This window comes from Rhamphochromis longiceps, linkage group LG14, assembly GCF_057381845.1.
Source record: "Rhamphochromis longiceps isolate RC_006_pf linkage group LG14, R_longiceps_female_GT1.1, whole genome shotgun sequence".
Lineage (NCBI taxonomy): Eukaryota > Metazoa > Chordata > Actinopteri > Cichliformes > Cichlidae > Rhamphochromis > Rhamphochromis longiceps.
Genome location: NC_140570.1, coordinates 33,958,924 through 33,976,630, shown reverse-complemented (window position 1 = coordinate 33,976,630; position 17,707 = coordinate 33,958,924). Strand labels below are relative to the sequence as shown.

General features: G+C 39.1%; 1 protein-coding gene across 3 annotated transcripts in view; it reads right to left on the bottom strand.

Annotated features, from left to right (window-relative positions):
• The window catches only part of fndc3a (fibronectin type III domain containing 3A), a 47,181-nt gene that overhangs the window by 9,675 nt on the left and 19,799 nt on the right, over positions 1-17,707 (bottom strand). For 2 of the 3 annotated variants that reach the window (XM_085379305.1, XM_085379306.1), the window contains exons 3-16: positions 16,885-16,960; positions 8,137-8,213; positions 7,783-8,029; positions 7,276-7,566; positions 6,744-6,802; positions 5,392-5,558; positions 5,215-5,274; positions 4,969-5,107; positions 4,512-4,565; positions 4,279-4,403; positions 3,934-4,108; positions 2,964-3,050; positions 674-812; positions 56-124 (exon numbers count right to left, since the gene is read on the bottom strand). In XM_085379305.1, coding sequence (XP_085235431.1) covers positions 56-124; positions 674-812; positions 2,964-3,050; positions 3,934-4,108; positions 4,279-4,403; positions 4,512-4,565; positions 4,969-5,107; positions 5,215-5,274; positions 5,392-5,558; positions 6,744-6,802; positions 7,276-7,566; positions 7,783-8,029; positions 8,137-8,213; positions 16,885-16,960 — 1,765 coding nt within the window. The remainder of the gene's footprint in view (positions 1-55; positions 125-673; positions 813-2,963; positions 3,051-3,933; positions 4,109-4,278; positions 4,404-4,511; positions 4,566-4,968; positions 5,108-5,214; positions 5,275-5,391; positions 5,559-6,743; positions 6,803-7,275; positions 7,567-7,782; positions 8,030-8,136; positions 8,214-16,884; positions 16,961-17,707) is intronic. The other variant, XM_085379307.1, reaches the window with a different exon arrangement.

Sequence of the window (17,707 nt, the reverse complement as noted above, 5' to 3'; positions counted from 1 at the left end):
TGAAATCATATATTATTAAATTTGTAAATTATTACTGTCACCATGAGGAACTTACCACTTGTGCCTTCAGAAAGCTCCACAACATACTTAGTGATTTCTGAGCCACCATCATCTTTAGGGGGTTCTAAATTTTAACACAAGCACATAATTAAAATAATTATTTTTCTATATAAATCATTATGTCCCCAAAAGGGTTGACTACTTATCCACCTGAAATATATTAATTCATTTTAAAAGTGTGCTATGAATCTACAAAATTTGATTTCTGATTTCGGCATTAGAATAATCTCAGTTAAAGCATGATTGGCCAAGGATGTTGCCTTGTTTTTTCTTCTGAAACTCATTTTAGTGCACAGAAACATTTGAAAATATCTTCATAACTGCAGACATGTTTTTTAAATGGCATTTTGAAATCTGGAAGCACAGACACGTACAGCGGTGATGGATGTGTTTGTCCAGTGAGGTGTGCGTATGAAGGATTCATGCTTATGTCTGAAGAGAAGAGAATTGTCAATCATCTATAGTACAGACAGCCTGGGATGTCATCCGTCACATAGGTCCAGGCAGAGCTCAGTCAGAAAAATGAACTTGCAAACTGGACTTGCCAGGCTGTCAACTACATGAAGAGTGAAAGGTTTTAATAAGTCAAAAGGGCAACTAGAAGAAAACTTACCCCAGGCCATTTTGAAGCTGTTGGGCAGGACTCTTCCTCTGATGACAGGCTTGAAGGGACAGCCAGGTATATCTGGTTTTGTGATGAACTCGACCACCTGGCTAGGGTTGCTCTTGCCCTCTGAGTTGTATGCCGCCACCTGGAGGAGGTGCAGAAATGCAGAAATAAATAAATAATAAACCCCTATCAGGAAATTAATCCTTTTTTCCCCTCTAGGTAGTAAATGAGGCCAAGTGTATAAAGATCATTATTTTCCCTGATAATAACCACCAACCAGATCCATGAGACAAAGTAAACAGTATGCCTGCAACTAAAATGGCCTCAGGCAAATAGCACATTATGAGAGAGATGACTCTGCAGAGCTTGTGGTGTCTAAACAGGTTTTATTCTTCTCAATTCAAAAGGCAATCATGAAACGAGACAATAAGCTTTATTGGGATTTGCATTTCTCTGCCGCTTCTGCTATAATATTGAAATCTCTGTGAGCACGCTGAGCAGCGTTCATCCACGAATTGTACCAAACAAACCTGCACAGTGCATAGCCTGCCTTCGCAATGTGCAGCTGGAAAATTGGAAATGAGGAATTGAGGATTTCTTGAGATGGCTAATGAATATTTCTATCATTTAGCCATATGGCGGCTTGTTTATGTGATACTTTTCTGACAGTTTCATGCTTTGCAATGCTGTGGTGTGGATTTGTATGGCCATGTGAGTAAAGCTTATAAATTCTATTACCAGTCTATTAATTAATTTGGATTTCTTGCTCTTGAAACACAGGGCAGAAAAATAGCACCTGTTACTGTCACTTGCTGCAGGAAAATAACAGTTATTATGAGAGGGGAGACACACTGAACACCTGTGATCTAGTGCAAATGCAGTTTAGGAGTACAGCTACTTAGCTAAACTGAATATGACACACTTGTTAAATACAGTCTTATGGAGGAACTTATGTAATCAACTTTTTCTTTTTTGCCTTTTTTTTTTTTTTAAAGGAAATACCACAAAAGCAGTTCACCTGAATTAAAAGAATGTCTTCTATATGTTTTGGCAATCAGCACTGCTGCCTCTAGCACCAAAACCAGAAACCCACCACTTCCTTCTGAGGACAACCAGTGTAGTAGAAACAACCACAAAGATGCTTTGGGGAAATTGGGAAGGTGTTTATATGTCTGAACGTCTGGATGTCTGCGGTGAAAATGCTGGGCAAAAATGATATTTTTAAAGATGGATTCGAGCTAAGAACTCACTAACGTCACAGCTGAGGTGATGCCATCTCTGAGAAATGTTTAGTTTAACAGGGCACAGTAAACCTCTTAAAAGTGGGCTCTATATCTTTCAGGCCTGCTCAAACAAGGCTAAACAGCATTTACAAATTGCTGTAATCAATACTAAAACAACGTTTACAGGATATGGAACTGTGTTTTAGACAAAACTCATTTAAGACGTCTAACACGCTACAAATATTTAGAAAAACAAATATTACAGATTTATTGAACACACACTATTTTATATAAAGATATGGATCATACATCTCAAGCAGGCGTCACATCTTCAGTTTAATTTCAACCAATTATTAATCTTTGCCCATTTTCTGAGCTCAAAACTCTTTAGTAAACATTCAAAAATTAAATAGGAGACTAATAATGTTGGGGAGAATGGGAAAGACTGGGAATCTGGGAATGTGTGAAAGAGAAAAATATATAGGGAAGAAGACACAGGCAACTATTTGTCCAAAGGTTCTAACATTACTGCCGGCCCAAAAAACTTGTGTAGCTCAAACACTTTGCACAACTAGGTTCTCATTGGCTCTTCCTGTTGATGTTGTCAGCTGCCCACCGCTTTGCTAGCAGAATCTTGCAAAACAGATGACTCACAGGGTCAACATTGAACTCAGCAACTTCCCCGCCTAAAAGCTGTTCCTCTCCATACACACTCCACAACCTTGTTTTCAAAAATCATTGGGACACTTGATATTATTAATAATAATAATAATAATAATAATAATAATAATAATAATAAGCAGCAAATAATTCCCAAGCCAACATATCAAATATTGAAGCTTTAAAAATAAATAAACAAATAAATACATGCTCATTCAGAATTTGTTAACCTCAACATTTTTCCAAAAAGTTGGACAGGAATGCTTCACTGCATCCCTGAGCATAAATTTCAGAAGTTCTACATTTATGATCTGCATTCTTTTAATATTTTCATTTAAAAGATATGATTTCATTTATTTCAAATTAAAGTACAACCAAAAGGACCAACGTCAGTCTTTGGGCTCCCTTACCCTAAACTTGTACTTGGTGCTCCTGTGGAGATTCCTAATGGTGAAAGAGAGTTCGTCACCGTTGTAGCTTGTCTGGAAGCCATATCCCTGAGACAAAGACAAATGACAAAGGGAGGAGGAAAACAACCAGGTGAGCAATGGCTTTCAAGACAACCACTGTAGCACAGAAAGCAAAGTGGTCTGCAGGAGCAATAGCTGCAGGGATTACGGAAGCTTTCGTCTGGTTCACGCCACCTACTACGTTTTGAGGGGCAAAAGCAACAAAGCTACAAATATGTCAACTTTTTAACCTAGAAAAAAAAAAGAAAAAAAAATCAATTGGCTTCTGTGTTACCTGTCTTACCAAGCCCTCTTGCTCCAATTTTTCTTTAAACCTTTAACCGGTAGCTGTGACTCTTGTGATTAAGGATTAAGGATGGATTTACCATTATTTTTAAAAGGCACGAGAAACCACCTTCAATGGAGACCATCTACTCTCGAGTACTTAACACTGTTTAAATGTTCTTGTATCCTTTCCTTCATCCATGGATTGAGTCAACCCTTTCTTGCAAGTCTATGGGCATGTTTTTTTGACCTCACTGCTTAGTTTTCCAACTCTGACATCATCAACTGTGAGACCTAATACAAACTGTTACATCTGTTTAATATTAATTTATTTCAATTAGGCACAGAACGAATCTTAGGAACACCAACGGAAGTAGGACACAATGGACAAAGAATTAAGGTAAGTCTAAGCACAACAAAATGTGGAAAATGTACATATTTTATACTCTTTCACAAACTCAAGATGGCAACACAACTGGAAACACAACAGTCTAAGATAAGCCTGTATGCATTAACGGGAGGCACTTCACGTGGATGGGAAAAACATAATATTTTACAGAAAACAGTGTCTGCATATACTGCTGTTTCATACATGAGCTACAATCTCACATGATCAGATGATTTTAGGTTTACGCAGGAGACATACCGAGCCTTCCTCCTCCATTTCCAAAATATAAAAGATGTCATCCTCCTTTGGAGAGCTAGCAGGCCTCTGCCACTTCAGACACAGCCAGGTCACCCCCGCCATCTCCAGCTCTGGAGGGAAGGGTGGCAATGGCACACTGCATGAGGTGAACAGGTCCACCACTTCACTGAACTCGCTGGGGAGGGCAGAGAGAGATGGTGGATGGGAAAGAATGGGAGAGAGAGACAGAAGAAACACAGTGAGAGACACACATGGATGAAGACAGTGGATGGAAGAAACAGCAATATAATAACGGACAACAGGGAGGGTGCCATTCAGGAGATAATAGGACGTTAATGCACCTACCTTGTACCCATGTCATTTTTGGCTGCAAGGCGGAAAGAGTATCGTGAAGCTGGAGAAAGCTTGGTCACTTTGTACTGCTTCTGAGGTCCATAGTAGCACTGTTCATAAACACCAGTGCCCTTCCCCTTTAATGAACAAAGTGTTTCACTTAAGAAACTGGAATACTAGTTGAACACAAATATCAATTCTTTAGAGATAAAAAAAAAAAAAAAAAAAAAAAAAAAAAAAATTACCTCATCCCACTGGAGTATGTAGTTTTGAATTTTGGAACCATTGTCACATGGAGCCTATAGATGATAAAAAAAAAAAAGCAAACAAAAAAAGGTTTTTAATATTTCAACTAACTAGTAGTCTGTGCAACCACTAGCATTAATCCTCACCATAGAACAGTTTGAATGAAAACACAGAAGTGGTACAACACTGATGGGGGCATGGTAACAAATGTGAAGGGAAGGTAATTATAATTATCAGGTAATCATAGAAAGTGCAGGGATCTTAACTCTTCGTCATTATTCCGCCTCAAGGGGCAAATATGTGTGCATCGTTTATTACCATCACCTACTATCATTCCTGAACACAAAAGAAATCGTAGTTTCAATATTTAGTAATCTTTTTTATATCATACATTCTTGCTGCTTCTTAATGTCCAGCTTTAAAACTGTGGCTTCATCAGGCAGTCTTTTCTTTTACCTTCCACTGAAGTACAAGAGAATTCTTGGTCCCACTGATCTTCTTGGGAGGATTGGGAGGATCTGGCTCACAGCTTAAAGTGGTGAAGCTCACAGCCTCTGATGGGTTTCCCTGTAAACCGCTACACATCGCCTGGACCCTGGGAGGGGGCATGACACAAACAAACAAAAAAAACATGTTTATACATTATTACTAGGAGTACTAAATCTGGATTTGAAATAAGAGGTGGTGGAGTGTTGCACCAACCTGACATGATAGTCTGTTGCTGGCCGAAGGAGTTCTAAAGTTGCACTTAGTTCTTCCCCACTGCATTAAAGGAAAATGAAAAAAAAACAACACCTTTTGAGTTTGATAAGGACATAGTCTATGCTTAATTTGTCATGACAACTGATGTTAAAACTTGTGGATGTTTCTTATACTCACCAGTGCATGCTCTGGTACTTCCCATCTTTACCACTAATTGAGATGGAGACATCATAGCAGAGAGGCTCTGAGAAGCTGGGGTCATCCTCCTTGCTGTCATTCTCACTTTCTGGCTTGGTGGGCGCACTCCAGCTCACTGTTGCTCCTCTGGCCTCGATGTCTGACACCTATCACAAGAAAGTACATTGGATGAGTATCAAGTTATTCCTTCTTCAGAGTATCTGCAGACTCTTAAAATACTGTCAAATTAATAATTTCCTACAACCCTTAAAACTCAGAACCAAAACTGGTTATGGCTGGTAAACAGCCATGCTTAGAAGTCTTAAAAACATAAGCATTTCTTATTCTTGCATTTTCCAAAACCAACATATTGCTTGGTAGTGGAAAAGAGTGTGGGATCAAAATATGCAAACTGACAGTGCATTGGGAAAAAGGTTTTCAGCTTCTGGCAGGGATGTGCTGTGCAACCCTAAGATATTTTTTTTCCATTCTGTTTGGAGAAGATTTAAAAATAGGTTGAGCTACTCTGCAGGGGGGGGATTCATATGTGGAAGAACTCAATCAGGTCAAGTCTGTACCTCCTCCCCTCTGCCCTGCAGGCCCACCTTAGTCCTTTTCCTTCCCGCAGTTTGACTCTCTGTTGAGTAACGGACCAGTATGGCAGAAAAGAGCTGAACTTCCCCAGTATTCTGTTAACTTTATCTATTATATTTCCAACCGAGTTGTTTTTGCTACTTTTACAAGGAGCTCAGACGGTACCAACGGTGACAAATCTTATCTTATAAGGTCAAGCAAATTCTATTTGCAGTTCTACTAATTCTGACCCAGCTGCTATTGAACAGCCATTCTCGTCTTCATTTATCTACAAAGCTGCTGGGCAGCTGAGAACCCAACACCATTTTAAAATAGCAATTTCAAAGGATTAAAAAAAAAAAGAAGTATCTAGTATGAATATTTCAGTCAGATAATTTTGCAACTATAACATTTAATCATGTATTTTGGTGCAAAACAAATGGCTTTCTCATGTATATAATCTAACTATGTGAGAGCCAGGGGAAAAATGTATTTAACCCAGAGCAAATCCAAACCTTTCAGTACTTGTATAAATGCTGCGGCACAATTGGGAATAAAAGTCCCCACATGGATGGTAGTCAGCAGGTCTGACTCCATTAGTAAGATGCTAAGTAATAATTCATTGAGGTTGTTAATAGAATGTTTAATGATGCAACATAGTAGCATCATTACAGTTTCATTTTTTGTTAACGGAATCACATAAAATCATGCAAACTGCATTAATTAGATTTAAAAAAAAAAAAAAAAAAAAAAAGAAGAAGAAAGAAGCAAACACCAACCTCTGGTTTATTGATGGTGCTCAAGAGCGCTTGTAGGGCCTGCGCCTCCTTGTCAAGTACTGAGGAAAGAAGAGAAAAAAGTAAATCAATTTATTAAAATACTTTAATAATAGCTACTGTTTTTACGTGCTGAACAAACAGGATGTGTCAGTACTACCAAAATCACTCTGTAAATGTCAAACTTCTTTTAAATTAATGATTACAGATCAACCTTCTGTTAGTTACTACCCTTAAGCTTTAAAGACTTAAAGAAAACTATCAAGTGAGGAATTCAGATATTTCTAAGCTGTGAAAATGATTCTCTAACTGGATCTTGAAAAATATTGTAACGGTTTTTTAAATGCTTCATTATTAGTAGTGGATTGTTTCTACATTGTAGCAATCTCCATCAGGTCACAATGTGAAACTATTCTTCCTGCACATTAAAACGTGACTGATTAAATAGTATCACCTTTGCCCAGCTATTAGTTTTCCCAAATACCATGCTAAAACCCAAAACCTATGATAAACCTCCACCCTTTAATACTCTTACCTGCTGACTCTCCAATTTTTCGCTTGCCTGTCTGCTTGTCAGGAGAGGACACTGTGTGCCTAAGTTGCCCCTGCTCTGCCTCCAGCCCTTTCCCTCCAATACCGTTATGAATGTCCACCGTTGGGGGACTGTTGCAGGACTTCTGTGGTGACGAGGGAGGGCTGTCCTTCACCTGCCCTCCTCCTTGACGCTCCTTCAGTTTCTTCTGCAGACGTTCATGTGTTTTGCTAGTTCTGTCATCTCTGTGAACCAACGATGGACGTCCATGTTGGGAGTGAGAATCTGTAGAGACTGTGGCACAAAAACATTATTCTTATAAGACGGACATGCAAATGCACATGATGAAAGTGAAGTAATTCTCTTAGATTAAGCAACTAAAAGAGTAAGAGTTGACTCATGCCATTAGTGTGTAACCAGCCTATCCAAATAAAGTGCTGAGAACAAATACAAAAACAAACAACACAACAAGTATAACAGTATATCCAGGGACTCCTGACTCCAACTCACCCTGCTCTGGGTAAATATGAGCTGGATGGTACTGAGAGATGTACTGGGAGCTCATGTCGCCCACGCCCCCTGCCATGCCTGTATACAGGTGATGTGGAGGGGGCATCATGGCAGGGTGTGGGATGAAGGCAGGCAGGTGGGCATGGGGTGGTGGAGGAGGATGGTGGAGAGGGGAGTGCCCCCCTGGGTGGAACTCTGGTTGCTGAGGTAAAACCAGAACCCGCCGCACTCCGTTCTCTTCTATGATCTAAGGGGGGGAAAACAATAGCATTGAAAGCAGATATCAAAGCTACTCTCAGAATGATAAGATGCCAATCAGAAACACTGGGATGGAAATAGCGCATGAATGGCTACCTGTGAAATGTATCCAGGAGGCACATAGATTGGAGGCACTGAACCATTTGGAGACATCATGGGAACCTGAGCAGGACCTACGAAGAAGTTAGAAAGGCGCAAGATCAAACACCTTCCCTCAGGATAAACACTGTAATACATGGGGCTTAAGTTTAATACAAGCCCAACAGCTATGGCAAACCAGAACCACAATCCACAAATGTAGCACATTTCCGACATGCCACGCAGCAATGAATGAGTGATCAAAACTAAGCCAGAGCCCCCAATTTACATTTTTTAACTGAAGGGTCAGGGCTTTATTTACAGAAGACTACACTCAATTAGTAAAGTCAACAATGCGGCCATTTACCTTAAAACTTCTATAGAAATAATAAACACACTTTACTTAAATCTAAGTCAGAAAAACTTCTCACATTCAGCTACTTAAAATTCCCATGCACAGGCAGTTTTAACTAAAGCTGCACCTCTGTAAGAGGAATATCCCTGTATATGATTTGTTTTTCTAAACCAGATGCATTTTCAATAAGTATTTTCTTAATACCTATGAGAAAAAAGGCCCAAAACACATTTTTAAAAATCCTGGCAAATGCAAGAAAACCACTTTCCAAAAGTGCTGAGGAACAAAGTTTCCTGCTCTGTTGTGGGGGGCAGTTCAACGGCTTAGCTCAGCTCAGAGAAGAGACAGCTCAGCAAAAAGCCTTGGAGAAAGAAAGAGACCTCTCAGCCAAGTTTGCACATTCACACATTTCTCTTCTTACAGACCAAAGACAAACGCCCCCCAATGCCATATGTCATGGAGGAGAGCAAAAGAGATTGCTTGATTAAGCATTTTCACTCATTTTGTCAAAAGAGTAATAAGAGGCAAAAGCTATTCTAATTCTAACGTGTCTAGGACTATAGCCTGCCACACTCCCACTAACACTTAGCACTGCCCTCCTTCAGCACTAAGTCCAGCCTCCAGGTCTCAAGGAAGATTAACAGCAAGTACGAGCACAAATAGGAACAGCTGCCAGTTTGCCAGCTACCTGTTTTGGATATTTCCACCACTATTACTTCCAAATAACAGAAGCATTGCCGTTAATACATTCGGGACCAAATTACAGTAACTGTGAGGCTGTTGCTTTAGACTGTAGTAGCATTTAGTTAAGTGTAAACAGATAAAATCTCAACACAGAATAACAGGTCCAGAGTTCACAGTTGTAATCAGCAGCTCAACACAGAGGCGGGTAATGTTTGAGAGGCAGTCGAGCAACTTTGTTTTGTGAGAAAAGTAATGCTGCACCATCGAAGCTGACACAGCAGTCTTTATCTGTGTAGGTCAATCCGTGTGTGAATGTTGCACAGCTTTGGTGATATTGCTGTTGCTATCAGGAAAGGAAGTAAATGTGATCATTTCTATGCTTGTATATTATTCTACAGGCTGTGGGAGAAATGTGAGAGGGGAGAAAAGTCATGAATACATGATAAGAGAAGGTAAATGTCCATATGGGTAGACAGAAATGTTAACTTTAATCTATAGCTGATCATGACGCGTTTGCATCACTTTACAAAGAAAAGTAGTACGACAGCTTAGAATTGAATCATACTCACATCCCCTTTCTGGTATTATTTGCTATACAAAGGGTTACAAAGAATTTTACCCCACTGACCCAGTGTACCGAGCCAAGACTAAATGCATCAACAGTAGCCTCCAGGAGACCCAACTACGTAAGCCCATGATTTTGCAGGGCACCTGCTCCCTGCTAATAAACTTTCTTGAATAAGACAAACAGAAGATAGGCCTTTTATACTGAAGTCAAAAGGGCAAACAGGCAGTGAGTCATTTCCCTGCCTAAGAACACAGGCTGTGCAAGGACAAAAATTCAGGTAACATGAGGAGACTTTGTCTGAATGAAGCCAGTCACACTGGCTCAGCCATCATAGATTTTTAGATTAACAATATAATTTGAGTAGGAGTTCAAGGGCTGCATTGTGAACTCTACTCACTTTTAAGAAAAATCTGTTATGCCACTCAGTACTAAGCAGCACATCAGCCTAACAACTGCCTAAAGCAATTCTAGTTAGTGCCTCTGATGCTGAGGAACAGGAAATCTGATTAATCTCATTAGCATGCTATACGTTGTTCACACAGAATGAAAAGCTTTGTGTCTACCAACTTGGAGTGCATGGGCTAGAAAGTACAAGGTAAGAGAGGCAGGATAGAAGTCCACGATGTGAGAAGCAGGGTGGAAAATAGGGGGAGACACCCACTCTTTTTACATCAAACTGACGCACGCGTGCTGACAAAGATCAGATTATTTGAAGAAAAAAAAAAAAAAAAGGCCACATCCCCACCCCCCTCCTCCCCCTGAGTCAACCGAAGCACTGGTTGTGCTGACGTGGCCATGAAGTGCCAGCCTTCCAGAGGAAGTTGCCACAGAAAAAAGAAAAACTCATTAAGAAAAAAGAAAGTATCAGTATTCCTCTAGGAGTTAAAGACTTTTCAAAAGGCCGCATACATGTTCACATACACAAAAATGAGCTGAGGCCCTTTGAGCACCCACCTGTTTCCGCTTGTCTTAAAATGGGGCTCAATAACAAAAACAGTCAAGCGGAACTTCACATGCATGCTGCAAAAATACAAAACTTGGCAGACGTGGTGTTGAAATAATAGATTATAAAATTTGCTTGCTATAATACAAGCAAACTGTCAGGTTTAATCCGATGTACGATGAACCCTCAATTACATTTGAAGACTACAAAGAAGCAGATAAGCTACATAGAGTCTGTTTGGGTTAAGAGACAAGTGTAAAAATCCAGGAAAGCATTCAGAGGGAACAACAGTCAGTATTTTCATATGGGCGCTCTCAATGAGCTCTCACTGGCAACACGATGAACTGTGGTCCTATAAAGATGAAGTGGGCTTGATTAATTAGAGCTAATAAATTGTCTCTATCAGCAAATAAAGAGGAGAGTTAGGGTAGGCAGGGGATGCAAGAACACTTACTGACAGTGGATAATAATTACACCCAAGCAAGGGAAAAGGAAGTACTGAACTGTCAATAATCCCAAAAAGTAATAATTAGAACTTAAAACCATAACCTGAATTTTTAGTGATGACACTGTGGCAAATTGTTCCCTTTTTTGCATGATATAGCATTTTTCTTTTAGGCGGGAAATATCTTTCATCAAATTAAGAAGGCAGTAATTTATAGCAAGCGCAACATTTTATTATCAGATTACAAAGGCTGCATGTGTACACCCATCCTCAGACACAGTGCTGATCCAAAACATGCCTGCTAGCATCCAACCATCACCAATCTATCCAGATAGAGGAGGAGAAAAAAAGGAGAGGGAACTGTGCAAACCAGAACTTGAGGAAGCTGTAAACAATTGAACATTTTAAGAAAAAAAATAGACATTTTCTTGGGTATTTGTAAAGTTAATCTGAATATCCTAAAAATGTTAAGGCATCTGTGTGAGTCTTGCAGCCCCCACCGGTATGAATGACGTTTACAGGAAGGGAGGGAGTCAGTAACCTTCATGCTTGTGCTTATTACAGAACATCAGAGGCTTATACTGCTGTAAGCCAGACTAAACCAGAACAAGAGAGGGGCCATGACTACAGGGGGCACTTTTTTGTAAATAATGAATTATCTGACTATGTTCAGGAAATAAAGATTCCACTTTAAAAACAGTTTCCTGACATAAAGTTATGATGTCTGAAATGATAATTTCCCAAACACAAAAACAGCTTAAGAGACATGCAACCATCTTATTGCTATGGACATCCCCCAACTGCCTAAACGGGGGTGGAGGGTGGGGTTAAGTTGACACCCCCCCCATCATATCCTCTTTACCCCTTTCCCTTGGTATCAACGCAGCAGCGGGAGAATGACTCACAAGCTCAGTCATTCTTAGAGCTACTCACTGCAGAAGCTGTGAATGAACTGTCTGCATCCACATGTTTGTGTACATGTCCTTGGAGTTAGGTGGGGGAGGTGATGAGCATAAAAATAGTGCTAATGTGTTTGATGTTTGCAGCCCAATCCTGTAAACCATATGTGATGGCTGTGGTTTGGGAAAGGGTGTTGTGTATGAAAAGAAGTCCAACTACAGCTGTTCACATGGGTTTTAATTTTAAATGATGCAATTCATCCAAATTTCTGTTTATTTCCAGTTAAAATAATAGGCTGACTACTGGTTGCTGGTAGCCTGTGCCACCAGCAACCGTTTCATGATGGCCTTAGCTACTCAGTCGAAGACTGAGTAATGTTGGACCAATGTTGCACCAATTACGATGGGTTCATTCATTACCATTGTTTCATTCTAAACATTTCCAGCGGCCACTTCTTCTGCCACCATTTTTTCAGGTAGACAGGAGGAGAATGCTTTAATTTGAAGAGACAAACTGCCTAAGTGCAGGCACACCAGTTTAAATTTCAGCAACAGCAGTAGACACTAGTGTAGATTACATCATAGACTCCATATAGATTTAACACTGAAGTATAAATTACACCTAAAGAGGTGGTGGAAAATTAAGCAGCGACAGAAAAAGTATAATCCATATTTGAAATTCTCATTTAATGTTTTTTTTTCCTGTTGTTGGGGGGAAAAAACGTGATGGTTACATACATACAGTTTTCTAGGGTAGCCTATCTGAAACAGTTTTTCTGAAGGTTAGTATGCACTAACAAGCTCAAAAAATTCAAGTTGATGATACTGCAAGTGAAGTGGATCAAATTAACTCAACCCCAAAAACTCAAATCATAGGAATTATTTTCGTAGAACTTCTTGAACATAGATTGTCATCAAAACAGTCTCAAAACGGACTACACCATAGTATACAGTGTAGACAGTTTAAGGCACAGGATATGATAGATGTAACTTTCTTCAATAGGGAAAAAGAAAGACTAAAGACACCTGCAGATCATCAGAAATGAAGTGAAGTGAAGTGTTTCATAGCTGTGAGACAGCCTCAGCGGAGATAAGGGACACGTAAGCAGAAGGACTGAATAATCAAACTGAGTAAGGTGTGTGTCTGCTCAGTAACATGAAGGTCTGTGCACACTATTTTTAGCTTCCCGTCACAATACCAAAATGACTGATTTTTTGTGAAAAAAAATGGCAAATCACTATCAGGTTCAATAAGCCCTGTAGAACTAGACAGAGCTTTATGCCATAAACCACCGACTGAATCATCCAAAGTGATGGTGAATCACCGCAAGGCTATATCACATAAAGAAGTGGATCTAATCAACCTAGTGGTCCTGAAGCTGACTTGCCTCATCTGTCACCAAGCTTATCAGGTGGCTACAGATTCCAGTGATGCAGCTTTCTTCATCTACGTCTAGATTTGGCATCTAGAAGTAGGTAAAGAGAAAGCCAAATTAGGGAGTGCTGGCCTGAAACTGTGAGGGCATGTCCACTCTCCTTGTGGCAAGAAAGTTACCCAACACAAGCACAGTAAATGGCCACTCCAATTAGATTCTATCATCTCAGGTCCCGCCTCCAACTTAGCAAAAAGGCAAACGCCTTCTATAAACGACATTTAACAAGACTGTGCGTTCCTATTAACCTGGCTGCCATGCCCTAACACACAGAAATTGTGCACATTAAGCTGCTAAAAATATGTGAATATATGAGCACACAAAATGATGTCGTATAAAGCAAAAAGTGCGTAAGCCAGATCCTTTTGGCTTTGTGATACCATCATACACACCAGGGTTAAAGATGGAAGCATACACGTGCACATTAAACACTTAAGTGAACAGAGATATTGTTGTGTTGTATGGGTTGTTCTGAACAAACAAGGGAGGGGGAAAACAAAACAAAAAACAACCCAATCAACCAGCACATACATGCATGCATGCATGCATGCCTGCAAGCACAAACAGACACACACACACACACACACACACACACACACACACACACACACACACACTTCTTCCTCCCTCCTTGCACTGCAAGCGGTGAGTCATCCCTCTATTCACGTCACAGAGAGATGAGTGCACCCTGTGACAGGCCAGTTAGTAGCAGTCACACTGATCTATGTGGCACCTCTCAGCTCCTTGTTTCTCCTCTGATGGAAACTATGCATGCTTGCTCCCTATTAGGAAGGTTTACTAAGCTCATAATGGGGGACTGGTGTGAGAACTCAGAAGAGAGGAGTAGGGAGAAGAGCCCCTGCTGTGAGCACATTGTATTATGGCTTCCTGGCTGGGCAGTATCACTTTCTATAACTCCTTTGTCATTTAACTATAGATCCCTGGGGCATGTCATCTCATAGTTATTTCTATATGCCACATGGTATAGACAAAAGGCCCAGACACAATGAGACAGTAAGCAGCAGTCTATATGGAAATCATTAAATGTGTCCTACAATGCTGAATGCCTTTAATGGGGTCACAAAGGGTATCAGAAATTAATCACACTATGTTAACATCTTTTTCCTTATCATATCAAATTCACAATTGGAGAGAGAGAACGCAAGAGTGGCTATGAGCTCGAGGAAATGTCAATACAGGGCAGGATGTCCCGTGTACCAAGCCATAAACAAAGCAAATCATTTTCAGATCAATGTTTTCTCCGGGCAACTACAATTTATCATTTATAATTATGGTACCACGACGCTCCCTCCTACAACTACGCTGGCACTTTTTCCCCCTCCTTCACACTGTCAGCAACACGTTAGGGCTAGACTTCATTGTTGCTGTCACAAAGCCAGCGTAATCACCAACAATTGTGGAAAAGGAAATGCCATCAGGACAAATAAGCATGAGTAACACATCTTACTCAAACATCTTTTGCCCCAAGCCCTCTACTAAACACTGTAATTATGCCATATTTTTCTTTAACATTATGATATATAGATTACAGATGCACCATTCATCAGGACAATGGATTTTTAATGAGATGAGGGAGAAGAATATAAAGAGAACAAAATTACATATTAACTGAGCGTAATCAAGCATTTCTCATGCTAGATTCGTATAAATAATGCACATTTTGTTAACATCTTTTTTGTTAGTTTGTTGTGTTAAACAATAGGCTCACTCATTTTTAAGTCTTCTAAAAACAGTACATGTGATCGTATGAGTACACAAAACCGGTTTTGCTTGCTTTAATCACTGCTCCCGTTTACAATGGTCACAGGTCTCTTCCTTATGTGTAATTCAAGTGATGAGGGACAAAGTCTGAAGGCTTTGATTAAATATAAAAAATTTTTTTAAAAAAAGCTCTCTTCTAAAGTTCAGCAAACGTAATAGGAGCGTTCAGCAGTCTGAGTTTGACAAGTCAAATGAATACCTTCCAAACTAACTGTGCTTTTCAGTAGGCATCTAATTGTTCATGTTATCCTCTTGCTGCCATATTGACAAGGAAAACAGTGTCCAGATGAAGAAAATAAAGAACTTCATACTTAAACCACGGTACCTTTGGAAGATACCCATTTGATTCAACAGTCTCAGAATGCTGAAGCCTCTTATTAACTTTAAAGACAGATGGAATGATTATAGTAAACAAAACACACTTAAATAATACTTGCATGACCACATGTACATCACATACTACAGAACAAGAATCTGTCCTTTAAGCACGTTTAAAGATATTTGTCTTAAAAACATCTTGTCATATGCCATTCTTTGAACTAGTCACTGTTGTAACTGAAACTATACGTGCAATTATGGCACTGAGCAAGCTGAGAGCTATGACACATGACTACCATTCTGATATTTTTTCAGTAAAAATACGTCACTGCATCCTCACCAACTTCCTCTCTTTCAAGGCGAAAAAACCAAGCTGAATGACTCCACATAAAGGAAATAACTGACAAGAACAGAATCTGTGTTAATCAGATTACCATATCCTGAGAAAAAAAAACAAAAAAAAAAAAAAACGCACTCATCAAGCACTTTATTAACACTACTGCAACCCTGTAATTCAATACAACCCCTCCTATAGTAATTTTTCCACCCCATTTACATACGTAACGGTGGAAAATATTATGCATGCTTTAAGATATGAAGCAGTTAAATGTACCACTACCAACCACCATGACTTAAATGACGAACATACAAGTAGAATGATCAGATTTACCAGCCCAACTTTGACTTTAGGCTCAACTTAATCTCCCTTTGTCCTACTCCCCTCTAGGTCTCTAGTTTTCCCAAGGCTAAGTTTATCCAAACATTTCAACTTTCATTTTCTCTTTGTAAACGTGATGCAGAGTGAAGATTAATATGATTATCTGACAGCCACGCCTTCTCTACCAAATGCCAGAAAAGGCTCTTCAGTTGAGTGACAGTCATGCAGGTGCCTTATTTTTCATTAGCTGTTGATGATTTCTGCTGCAAATGAATGAGTTTGAAGCTTTAACATTTTATATGTATTCATATGTACAAGGTTATGATGAAAATTAAACCTTGATCTAATACTGTTGCCGTGTTATCTATGCAGAAAACACATAGTCAAACACAACGCCTAATTATCTCTTTAAAATGCTGGGGAAACTATTGTATTCCAAAAATAGATTAACAGATGACATTGTATGAACTAATTTTTAAAGGCAAAAAACAGAACTGAGAAAATACGTTTTGTTTTTTTTTTGTCTCTATGCATTAATGAATAAAGACGGGTGAAAAACATCCAGTGAGGTAAAAAAAAAAAAAAAAAAAAAAAAAGTTAAGACTGACTTAACTGAACGTTATGTCATATTAGACAACACAGATAAAAATTTAGACTAAAAAGATCAACGCTTCTTCTTACCTGTGATACACTGAAACTGACCATCCTCTCGTCGAATAGTAAAGGCCTCACCTGGGTTTACTTGCACCAGGATTACCTGTGAGAAAGCAAACAAGATGACAAACAGAAAAATATGAGTTTCAAACTCTCATTTCAGTGAAGGCATACTGAATGACCTACAAAAGTGCCATGCTTAATGAATAACTTTAAAATAATTAAACCGTCTCATACCCTAAAGAAGGTATAATTCAGGAAAGTCAAAAAGGTAAAAACCACAATCGTAAAAAAGAAAAAAAAGTATTAAAAAAAAAAAAATACAAAAACCAATATGATAATATAAAATATAATTTGCTGGAAAACAGTTTCTCGCCACAGCTAAATCAAATGTACAGGAAAGACAAATTTGTTGATTAAGAAAAGACACAGCTACGTAGCCGACAATGAGTCACACTGCTTATGTCATTTACAAAAGACCAGGAAAAAAAAAAAAAGCAAAAAAAAAACAACAACCAAGAAAGCACAAACTAAAAAGCACACTTTGGTCTGTAAAGACATTTCTAATCACCTTCAAGGTCTCTGACAATATAACCTTTCTTTTAAGAGCTGCATCCAAAGTGTTATTGTAAGTTTATAACAATCATTATTTTTCTCCTTTCAATTAAATAACAGGTTAGCTTAGGTTAGAAAATGAAAATATCAAGATCACAAACTGATTATTCCGTTAACTTGTCTTTTTAAAGTCTGAAACATGCGCAACTAGGCTTTTGTTGCCTGGCACTGTGTGTGGGAGCTAGTTACCTCACTCTTGTGGAAGTCGCTGTCATAGAATCTACACTCCTCTAGC